Source organism: Hemicordylus capensis, chromosome 4 (assembly GCF_027244095.1).
Source record: "Hemicordylus capensis ecotype Gifberg chromosome 4, rHemCap1.1.pri, whole genome shotgun sequence".
Lineage (NCBI taxonomy): Eukaryota > Metazoa > Chordata > Lepidosauria > Squamata > Cordylidae > Hemicordylus > Hemicordylus capensis.
Window position 1 is genome coordinate 120426762 of NC_069660.1, and position 12314 is coordinate 120439075.

The 12314-nt window shown below is 47.4% G+C and overlaps 1 protein-coding gene across 1 annotated transcript in view; it reads left to right on the forward strand.

Annotated features, from left to right (window-relative positions):
• Positions 1 to 7263: 7263 nt before the first annotated feature.
• Positions 7264 to 12314, forward strand: part of LOC128323157 (calcium-activated chloride channel regulator 1-like) — a 49222-nt gene continuing 44171 nt past the window's right edge. The window contains exons 1-2 of the mRNA XM_053245877.1: positions 7264 to 7413; positions 7874 to 8014. Of these exons, the coding sequence (XP_053101852.1) occupies positions 7264 to 7413; positions 7874 to 8014 (291 nt within the window). The remainder of the gene's footprint in view (positions 7414 to 7873; positions 8015 to 12314) is intronic.

A 12314-nucleotide genomic window follows, 5' to 3' on the forward strand; every position in this document is an offset into this window, starting at 1 on the left:
TCAGCTCCACAGAGCTCACTAATCCCAACTGACTATTTAACCAGGATCCCTGCAGTTGTGAAGATGCAGCCAGAGTTATATTTTACTGGTATAGCAGATCATCATACAATTATATTAACTGAATATATGTTTAAGCAAAAGAGCAAACACCCTCTTGGCTTTTAAATCGGTGGAAGGCTGGGCTTTTGCAGAATAGAGTGTTACAAGCACGTCTCACTACAAGCATTTTTATTTTTTAAATTTATTTTTACATTTAATATCCCGCTCTTCCTCCAAGGAGCCCAGAGAGCTGTACTACATACTTCACTTTCTCCTCACAACAACCCTGTGAAGTAGGTTAGTCTGAGAGAGAAGTGACTGGCCCAGAGTCACCCAGCAAGTCTCATGGCTAAATGGGGATTTGAACTCAGGTCTCCCTGGTCCTAGTCCAGCACTCTAACCACTATACCACGCTGGCTCTTTGTGAAATAGTGGAAGGTCTGCAGCATAGATTCTTAATTGGCTAGGTCTGATTTTAACAACTGAAACCACCAATATTCTCTCCCCACTTGTTCTGGTACATCATTGTTTTACTTCTGATTGCAAGCATACATATATATTGAGTCATGATGCTTATTTTTTGTTTTGTTCATGCATTTATGCTTTGTTTTATGTTATGATTTCAAAGTTAGAAAAACTATAAAAGGGCCATTTTAGAGAAGCTATGCACTGCCTAAGTTGCAAATCCTGGTTTTTTTTTTTAGATTCCCTGCAAATGAATACAGCGATAATATACAGCTTTGCTATTTAAATTGGTAGGAGATTATTTATAAAAAATGAAATAGCATTTCAGATGCAACATTGGTTGCCTAAGACCACTCATATTCAACTAATCTTCATCACAATAAAATCACATCAACAAAGAGAACAATTAAAACTAAAATCGATGACTAAAAACAAACTGCTTTGGTATTGCTTTTAATGAAAGGTGGTATATAAATTTAACAATAAAACAATAAACAATAAAAGTCACCATTTTGTAGGAGATCACAAAGGGAATGGTATAATCATGGTCAACATTGTCCCTAATGTGGACTACATCAGCTGTCTGATTTTTGTTTGCTTTAATCAAAACTTGATTCCTCAAAGACTGGACATTCAGTTATTTATCACTCCCTCTTTGCTACACACACACACTTTTAATCAGCTGCAAGGATTATTTTTTTTTAATGATATTTAGCGGGCGTCAGAATATCAACAGAAAATGTAGCATTCATTACTTGATGAAACTGACATTCACTTGGCATTGAATCCCTGCAGTTTAATCTATTTGTTTGAAGCTATTAAAGCAGAGCCACCATGCCCTCGCTAGGCTTAAATGCGAAGACAACCTGAAACGCCCACAAAGTTTGCTCATTGTGGGCAGATTTTGATGCAAGGAAATGGGAGCACATATTCTGCAGATCCAGCTTTAAAAATTGTGTTTGTGTAAATGAAATGCTCGCCTCTAGGAAAAGCTCTGACTCTGCTACCGAGCTGCACCCCCCGCCTCTTCCAGCTGTCGGGGAGGGGGGAGATCACCCGCCCCCACCACAACGCCACCCCCCTCCCCCTGGACGAGAGACACCTTGGCTTGAGAGCCCAAGAAGAGACCGAGAAGCCCCAACCGTTTCTTCAAGTCGACAACAACACACAGTAACTCACAGCTCCTCTCCACCACACGACCCAAAGGCTCCCTTTGCTGAGGGAGGGGGCCAAATATGCTTGCCTGTGCTGCTGGGCTGGGAACTTCCTCCCTGAGCCAAGCAACAGGCGAGCATTTACGCCCTCTCCCTCGGCAATCAGCTCGGGGACGGCACAGCAGCAGCTCAGACTTGGGCAGCTAACTTAACAATGGGGGCTGAGAGGGGATGGAGCTTCCTCCGCACGCTGCACGCCCCGGCCCGGAAATCTGATGCCCCTCCCACTCAGAGAGCGAGGTCTCCGTGTGAGCGCATCCTACCAGCCTTGCCGGGGGTGGGCTTCGGCTTTTCTGGCGTGTCGAGGCAAGGCGAGCGAGTCACCTTTCTCTTGCCAGGGCAGCGCGCCAGCTGGGGACCCGCGCTCAGGCTAGGGGGAAGAAAAGAAAGGCAGGTTCTCTGCCGCCGCCGCCTCTTTGCATCTTTACAATGCAGAGTTAAGTGAAGTGCCGAGAAGTGCAAAGGGTGTGTGGCTGGTGGCGGGGGAGGGAATCATTGCCATCGGTGGGATTTGCAAGTGACCAAGGAAGTATGTGCAATGTTAGGGGAGCAATTTGTGTACTAGTGACGATGGGCAAATATGCATAACACCAACCAGTTTTTAAAGGAAAGAAACAAACGCCAAACACTTAGTCATACAGTATTAAGCAAGTCCACATAAGACTCCCTCCACACCAACAGTGTTTACTTTTTACTAAGCTGCCTACCCGCCCCCTGACCACTCAGCCCGTCTCACTCTCAGGATGGAAAACATCCATTTTGAGAGTGGTTGTGCTTTGGCGCCCGCCCTCCCGCAGCTTGGAGCGAGCACGTGGTGGGTAAAAAGGGAATTTTAAGAGAGAAGACGCACACCTTGGAATTGCTTCTTTAGGCTTGTCTTCTCTTGTGAGTGAGAAGCAACAGTGAGAGAAGCAAGGCTGGGCTTGCGCCGCCGCTCCATTGATCCTCTTGGCTTGATGATCCTCCCGACCTCCGCAGCTCGAAGCAGAGCAAAGCAGGCAGCGCAGTAGCAAACCACCAGACGCGCTCTAGCCAGCAACCTCCCCTCGAGACTGTGCTGCGTGCAGTGAACGCGAGCACATCACATGATGCGCAAGCGCGAGTGGGGGGAGGGAGGTCCCTCCAGCCAATGGCAGCAGGGTGCAGGCAGCGCAGCAGCCAGGCGGGCGCCTAGCCAGAGCAGAGACAGCACCCGAGGTCTGCTGAAACTAGAATTTTATGGGGGAGGGGGCGGGGCAGTGGCAATTTTGGCACCCCTCCTCGAGTGACGCCTAGGGCACGTGCCCTGCCTGCCCCCGCCCTGTAGTTACGCGTCTGGCTAGAGGTGTGCATGGAATTGCCTGGCCCGGTTCAGTTCAAGGCCAGACCGGCCTCGAATGGAACCGGACCAGTTCGGTCTGGCCCCCCATTGAACACCCCCACCCCCCCGGTACGGTATGGTATGATCCAGTCCCAGACTGGTCTGCAAATTTTTTTGTTTTTTGTTTTAAATCAAAGTAGATTTTAAGTACCTTTAGCCCCTTCGGGGGGGCTTGCTGAAGCCTTGGGAGGGGGTCCGCGTGGGTTCCCTATCCCCTCCTGGCCTTCCTCATCAACGCCGCGGCCCGCCGTGGCCAGGTAACTGAGAATTTTCTCCAAAATGGCAGTTGCGCGCTCGTACAGAGGCCCGAAAGGGCTGAAAATGCTCAGTTACCTGGCTGCGGTGGGCCGTGGCGGTGATGAGGAAGGCAGGCGGGAGGAGAAGGAACCCACGCAGACACACACACACCCGCGCGGCTTCAGCAAGCCCCCTGAAGGGGCTAAAGGTACGTAAAATCTATTTTAATCTTTTTTAAAAAAAAAAATTGTCGACCGGCCGGACCGGACCCAGTGGTCCGGTTCTAGTCCAACAGAACCGGGCGGGTGGTTCGGTTCAACCCCGAACCCCCAGACCGCCAGACTGGACCGCCGGACCGGTCCGCACATCCCTACCTTCTGCTCTTCCCAGAACAGCTCCATCCGCTAAGGGGAATATCTTACAGTGCTCACACAAGAAGTCTCCCATTCATATGCAACCAGGGTGGACCATGCTTAGCTAAGGGAATAAGTCATGCTTTCTACCACAAGACCAGCTCTCCTCTCCCTTGTCCTCAGCTCTCCTCATACTTGTCCTCTTAATGGGAACTGTTGCCAGCACTGCTATTCTTAAGGCTCCCAGAAGCCTCTCTGCTTATGTCTGGGACTACAGGCTTAGAACATAAGAACAGCCCTGCTGGATCAGGCCCAAGGCACATCTATTCCAGCACAATGGCCCACCAGATGCCGCTGGAAGCCACAGGCAGGAGTTGAGGGCATGCCCTCTCTCCTGCTGTTACTCCCCTGCAACTGGTACTCAGAGGCATCCTGCCTTTGAGGCTGGAGGTGGCCTTTAGCCCTCCAACTAGTAGCCGATAAGAAAGCCAGCTTGTCGTTTCCACTCTTAACATGCTCGAGAGCCTCAAGGGATTGTGAGCCATTTGTTGGCCATTCGTTGGCATTTCGGGGACAGGTCACTTATCAGGCAGTGGGACAGTTGCCCCCAGATTCACCAGCTGCCAAGCAAATTGAAAGGGGATTAGCCTTGCACTTTCCCCTATATTAGGGAATGTTTAAGTAGACTCCAGTTGGCTTTCTAGTTACCTCCACTCTCAGAGTCTCTCTGTCCAAAGAGTGACCCTTTACTTCTCCTCCTCTGCAGTTGCCTCAGCTAAAAGGAATCACCTCAGAAGGAAAAGTCAGATTCACCTCAGATGATTAATCTCAGGTTCACCTAACATGAATCACCTCAGCAAGAAAAGTCAGATTCACCTCAGGTGATTCATCTCAGGTTCACCTAACATGAATCACCTCAGCAGGAAAAGTCAGGTAGGGCACTGTGAATGCAACTCCATTCCCCATCACAAAAGAGCTAAGTGGGCAATAGCATCTCAGAGGTGCTCTCATTAAAATTACTGATTGGTTTATTCCCATAAACCAATCAGTAATTAGTTCTTCCGACCGAACAGATACCGTCCTTGCACATCAATTTACATACAGGTTGTTCTTGACATTTCATGCCATTGTGTTTTACTCAAGCACAGCAAACAAAGTCAATGGATCCTTTTGAGATCCACTGGAATTTCTCTCCTCAGGAAGAAGGAATGGCCAGTATTTCTCCTCAGGGTCCATTTTGGGCTATATAACTGGCCCTGGTTTCATGAACCAGTGTGCTTCATTTAATTGCTACACCATGGAGTCACCCACTGTTTGGGCAATTACACCAGGCCATGTCTTACTCATTGTGCCATTCACGCTTCCAGCCAGCCTCCAGATCGGCCTTCTTCGCTGGCCTGATCTATTCAGCCCACCTCACTGCTATGATATGCTGGCTGCACAGAAACAGACACCTTTTAGATTTACCCTTGCTGCCTAACCCCGAAGCTGCTTTCGGTTCTCCGCTGCCTTGTTTGATCCCTGAGGAAAGAGATCTTTCAGTTGTGCCTGAGCTACGAGGGTCCAACTGCCACTAAAGGAAGTAGGAGGTTGCAAGTCATGCTTGCTAACAAGTCATGCTTGCTAACACAAGACCAGCTCTTCTAAAGGCCTGTTGCCTCTCACCCCACCCATTTTTACTCTCACACCGTGCCTCACCCACTTACTCACTGTTACAAATATATACACATATATTTGGATTCTTTCTTGGACAAACTGATGTTTAGTTGGATCCATATAGGGTTTGTTTTTTGTTGTGCCCTCACCCACCCACCTGCCACTGCCACAAGATAAGCTGCAATGCACTATATTTTGCCCCAGAACATGCTCAGAGAAAGCGGGAAACTTTTATTTTGTTGTATTTTTTGAAGAAATTCTGAGTAGGATACTTCCCACTGACCTGTAATTACCACATTTTGCACGGACAATCCTGCCACTTCAATTAGCTGAATGCTCTTCTCACCCCACCATTCACTCACTTACTCACTGTTACCTGAGTAACAGTCTCTGGATTGGACTGGACTGGTCTGGTGGTGGTTCTTTGTTGGTCTCAATGTGTGCGCGCATGGTGGCAAGCAAGGGAGGCGTGAGCTGGCTGGCTCTCTACAAGCGCTTGCCTGGAGCTACTGCTTGGCTCTCCCTCTCTACTCACGACTGTGGTCAGCACTTAGTGGCGGGGTGGTGGGTGGGGACTCTCTCTCTCTCTCTCTCTCTCTCTCTCTCTCTCTCTCTCTCTGTTTCTCTCTCTCAGAAGCTGGTGCTAGTGCTGCTGCTCAGAGTCAGAGGAGCTCCTTCACAGCAGCCTCTGCTTGTGCTGCCTCATGTGGCCCGTGTGGCTCCACTGACTGAGCAGGCGTGGGCAGGCAGCTCAGGCCCAGCCACACCAGGCCCTCATGGTTGGCAGGCAGGTGGGCTGCTGTGGGGCACACAGCAGCAGTGGCACATCACAGGCCGACAGTGCAGCCACCACCAGGATATTTGCCCCCCTCCCCCGGGTGGTGGAGGACTGTTTGGTCCAAAGGGCACCACTGAATATCAGTTAGCAATCAAAAACAGCCCAACAGATAAAGCCCTGGGCAAATAGCAGCCACACACCACCATTTTAATGGTACTGTACTGACTTTTAGGGATGTGCACGAACCTGTTCGGAGGCCCTTTTATGGGCCTCCAAACAGGTTCAAACACAGGGCTGGTTCGAAGTTTGAAGGCCCTGGGAGGTGACGCTTTAAGGGCAGGGGGGAGGATGAACATACCCCTCCCGCCGCTTTTCCCCCACCGGCGTCATTTTTTTGTAAAAACCTTCGGGGCGGCAGCATACCTCCCTGCCGCCCCATTGCCCTCCTTGGCCGGAAGTGGCCAGAAGTACCAGTTGCACGTGCACCTGTTGCGTGCGTGCGTCCGCCTGTCCGATGTGCACTCGTACACACGCAACAGGCTCACACGCGCCCGGTACTTCCGACCACTTCCGGCCGAGGATACCCAAACACATTTAAGGATGTTCGCCAATCACTCCCGAGCCGTTCCATTAACAGAACCTAGTTGTCACATACAGTTTGCTTGCTTTTTCTTCTTAGATCTGTTATTACTCTATGATTAAGTTCTTTCATTTATGTTTAACATACCTTCACTAATCCTTACCTCTAAGAAGCAAGAGCAAACTTTAAGACAAATGGATTACAAAATCTGCAAACGTTCTGAGACAGAAGTATGAAGGATCAGGTGGAGAGGTTGTAGTTAATAAATACGTTTTTTCGGTCAGAGATGAAATCGGGAAAGAAGGGGTGTTTTCATTTCAATATCCATGACAAAGTTCTAAGTCAATTCAGACGCCCTAAACTGCTGTTGAGATTAACTTTAGTTTCAACTTTTTAGAGAGCCTATTGTAATGATCCATTGTGAGTGCAGAACAAGGAAATGCACATAACATATAGCTGAATTTCCTTGACAGAACAAAGCCTATCATAAAATATCAGGGTTTTTGGTGCCTTATATAAGCACTTTCCCTCCTGTGCCCTTACTTTTCTAAACGAGACTGGTGTAAGTGGCTGGAGCAGAGATGGGGTTTAATAGGTGGCTTCTTTTACTGATGTTACTAGAGGGAGGAAGAGGGACTTTGGTAAAGCTCAACAATGGTGGATTTGAAGACGTTGTTATTGCAATTAACCCTGCGCTACCTGAAGACCACAGAATTGTTGACAACATAAAGGTAAGACAGCTCAATGTTTGTGAGTGTGTTCAATTAGCAACAGTCATCAGAAACTTGCCAAATAATTATATACAAGTAAATGCAGCTTGGATGTATGTTCTGGACTGTAACTGGAAATCCTGCCCTCCTCCACCCACCCCACCCCCACCCCAGATTTACTCAGGTGTATGAATGAACTCTGTGCTGGAGGGCAGACTTCTGTTTTGAGGTCAATCCAGTTTTGCATATTAGATGTAAAAAATATTCCATTTACATGGTCTTTAAAATACATACTTACATACCAACTACTAAACTAGAATTTGATGAACCAGTAGCCTACGGCACTCTGATTCCTGGGGCTACCTGTGTGCGAAATTCTCAGCTAGTAGATGCTATTTATTTATGTCAGTCGTTGTAAATGTTTATATCTACATATTTATCTTAACATATATATTTACAAAGTCTTCTCTTTCCTTGTCAGCACATGGTTGAAGAGGCATCTGCTTATCTCTTCAACGCCACACAGCAAAGATTTTATTTTAAAACTGTAAAAGTTGTCATTCCTTTGACATGGGGAAATAAACCTGAATATAAAAGACTAACCATAGAGTCCTATGAAAAGGTAAGTGTTGCCTTTTTTTTTTTTTTAAAGGGTGTGGGGGACACTACAAACTGAAGCTGGAACCCTGGAACTAATTTGATTGCAGTTAGTGGGAGATTTCTGAATAAACACACATAAGATAGGGCTGTACATAACTGAATGTTCTTATGGCTGTTGTGATGACTATTGGATTAGATGGCTCTAAAGGCAGATTAGATCTACAGAAGAAAGGTTTAATTGCCTATTACCCATAACAGCTGAATGTAGGATCCAGAGAAAATGCACTTCTGAATACCAGTTGCTATTATCGGGCAATGAAGGTTCGATACCGATTCTCAAGCTTCCAGGTGGCTTCTTGCTGGCTAGTGATGGAATAGCATAGAACGTTGGACTACTTGGATCCTTTAAGGCTCTTTGTTTGTTACATAGTGACTATATGTTTATTTAATGACAATAAGGCTGCAATTATGTAAGTGTATTTATTTGGAGGTAATCTAGGGGTGCTACGTTTCTTGGAGAGACTTCCTAGACACAACGCACATGTTTTCAAAGCCTACTCTTTTGCCCAAGATTAAAAAGAGTGCTTGGCCGTGGAGCTTGGTTGCTGTTTCACACCTTTTTTAAAATATAATGTTCTTTGCACTGGAGAGGGTTAGGAGCTCATTATAGTTTTGGGAACAGTAGCTGAGAGTGGAGCTTCTGCAGAGCTTCATCCTTCATTGTGATAATAACAATAAAGGATGGTTGTGTTTTAAGGCCTGTTGCTCCTTGCATTTCCTCCTGGAGGTTTTTCACACATGGTTTTATGCCTTGGGCTATCTAAAGCACAAATCTGCTTCGCAACAGATTTGCAAGATGTTTGCTTTGTGGGGTTCAAATGACAGTCCTCATAGCTGTCGGCTTCTCTCAGCACTCCCTGACAGATCTTTTTCCTGTGCATGGGGGTTTGCATTTCGTTTCGGATACAAAACGTTTTGTGCCCAAAACAGACCATTTTGGCTATTTTGTAGACTAAACAAAACACCCAATGCTCAAAACAGAAAATTTTGTAGCTGAAACAAAACATCCCTGTTTCGGATACAAAATGTTTCATTGTTTTGGCTGTTTTGGAACTCCATTTTGGAATCACGAAAAGTCTTTCTCCTTCGGTCTTCATTTTGAGTTTTGACATCTGCTTGAATTTCCAGCCCTTCTAGCCTGCAGACTGGCCAGCAATTCAGCGAAAGCATGGGCTGATCTGCTGGCAATTGCTCCCTTATTCCTTTTAAAGAAATTAAAGGGTAAAATTTACCCTCATTGGCCAGTGGGGCAGTGTGCACACTGCATGGGGCAGTGTGCATTTCATTGCTGTTGCTTCACACTGTTGTGTGTGTGCATTTGGTGGGGGAGATGTGGATGTGCATGACCTTTGGAAATCTGCCTGGTTCTTTGCAAAGCTCTGCTGTTGTTGATGATGTGTGATGTTGATGTTATTTGGGGTGGATTATGGATAGAAAGTGGGCTTTGGGGGCAGAAGAGTGGGTCAGGTGGTAGTGCCCCAATAGGTACCTGCTGCTACCCAGATTCCAAAGGAATTGGGGAAAGGGCTGATTTTTAAAGAATTTCTTTGGGGCAGATTGTCTTTGCCCACATGTCTTTGGGGCAGAAAGGGGACCTGAGGGGCAAAACAGTGGGTTGGGTGCAGTGCCCCAAGGGGTGCCTGCCACAACCCAGATTCCAAAGGAATAGGGCAAAGGGCTGATTTCTTAGGAATTGTTGGAGTTTATGCATCATTAAGGTTTCCCCCCCAGGGAATAATTGAGGTTTCAGCAGACCCATAACTCCACCTGGGGGGCCTGGGAGCGAGTGGTGGGGTAGTGCACATAGGGTGCCGAACACCCCCATGGGTTGCTAACCCATGGAGTGCTGGGTTCTGTTGTTTCTGAGGTGTTCAAGTGTAGATTCTCTGGTAGCATATGAGACTTTCAATGACAAACCATGAATCCACTCTCATATGCTACCAGAGAATCTACACTCTAAACATCTCAGAAACAACAGAACCCAGTACCCCATGGGGTACCCAGTACCCCATGGGGGTGGTTGGCACCCTGTATGCTGTACATCACCACTTGCTCTGGGCCACCCCGGTGCCTTCCAAGTGCAGTTATGGGGCTGCTTAAACCTCCATCATTCCCTATGGGGAAGAATGCTAAAACCTCCATCATTCCCTATGGGAAAGACGAGTAAACTCCATTAAATCGTTAAAAATCAGCCCTCTGCCCAATTCCTTTGAAATAATTCTGGCAGCTCCCTTGCCCCCACTGGGCACTACCACCCACCCTACTCTGCTCTGGGCCACCCCTTTCCCCCCGATGTGAAGTTATACTTTTACTGAAACCTCCATTATTCCCTATGGGGAAAATCTTAAACTTCAAAAATTCACCAAAAATCAACCCCTTTCCCAGTTCCTCAGAAATTTAGGTGGTAGCTTCCACCCATTGGGCACTACCACCCCCACCCACTAGTTTTGCCCCAGGGCCATTTTTTTAATCCAAAATGTTTTGGATTCAGATTTTGCAATTTTGAACAAAGAACAAAATTGGGGTGTTTCGGATTCGGCCCCCCCCCCCCAAAAAAAACCACCAGGAAAAAACCCGCACAACCCTACCTGGTCCAGGTTTTCCCTCCAACAAATCACAAATCACAGCACAGAGGAAGAGGGGAGAGAGCCTTTTTAAAATAGTTTGACAGCTAAGAATGCAAGACCAGCATAAAGAGTTGCAAAACAGCAGGATCAAACAGCAGGACGCTTAATGCTTGCCTTTGTGAGTGACTGCCTTCATCACATAATGTTTCCACATATCCATACCCCTAAAGGACTCTATTTGTACTGTTTTTTAACACTTTAAAACAATTTTAAAAATACTTTTAAAGCTGCCATTGAGCGGCAGCGGCAGAGCGGGATGAGGGCAAGACCAGCTCTCCCACCTCCTGAACGATGAAGGGAAGCTGCTTTGGGGCAGGGCCAGAGGCCAGGGCTGGCTGGGGCGGGCGATGTGCTGGCGAGTGGTGTGACAGGGCAGTGGCAGAGGGATTGACTCATAGGAGTTTCTAGAGCACTCACCCCTGCTGGCCACTGACTGCCTGGGAGGGAGGACCCGAGAGGGAGGGTGGGCGAAGAGTCCCTTCCTCGGCCCTGTCTGCCTCCACATTCACAGAAACCTGAAATCGACCTGTCTGCCTCATTTGGAGGCAGACAGGGCCAAGATTGGGAGTTCTTCGCCCTCCCTCTCTCCCTCCCAGCTCCTCCCTCCCAGATGGTCAATGGCTGGCAGCCGTGGCAGATAGTGCTCTAGAGACTCTGAGTCAGTCCGCTGCTGCCCTGTCGTGCCACTCGTCAGCGCGCTGCCCGCCCCAGCCAGCCCTGCCCCTGCCCCAGAGCAGCTTCCCTTCATCGTTCAGGAGGCAGGAGAGCTGCTCCCGCCGCCATCCCACTCCAGTGCCGCTGCTCAGACGCAACTTTGAAGGTTTAAAAAAAAAAAAACAACCACTCCTAGGTGGCCATGCCCCACCCACCCCCATCCCTCTCCTGATTTCTACCAACACCCCCCCACGGCAAGCACTGGCAGTTGCAAATCACTTAGAGCAGACCATACCCCAAACAGCTATCAAACTCCCCTTTGTTGAGTTGTGAAAAACACAGATTTACTGGCACGGACAACACAAACATAACAGAAAACTGTGGGGCATAACAGAAGCCCTGGGTTATTTTTCAAAAGCCTCTGAAACTAGAGGGTTAAAAACACACACACACACCCCAAAAAACCAGACATGCTTCGGGCTAAGCCAGAATTTGCAGCCTCCATTTGGGGAATATCAAAGTCCTGTCTGTCCTGGTCCCTGATAGCCAGAGGCGTATCTAGGGAAAATAGCGCCTAGGGCAAGCACTGAAATTGTGCCCCCTGTCCAAGCATCTGACACCCATCTTTCAGATAACTTTACCATAATATCAGCTGAAAAATACAAGTCAAGCTCGTTAATCTTTTAATATTTCAAAAACTATTTAGCAGTGGACTTAGCCAGACCAAAAAATGCTGGAAAACTACAAATTTCAGTATGTGGGGGCTCATGAAATACCCAAATACTATGTGGAGATGTACTTAGAAAACTAAACAGAAATGCCTGTCTAATTCTCTACTATGCATTGTAGCATCACCATTACATAAGTTTTTAAAATCAATGGAGAATTTGACTTATCCCAGATACTCTGTAAATAATTAAAGGATATGCAGAGTAAACTGTATCACTGCTTGGAATATATTCTAGTCTTTCAGAAAGACAG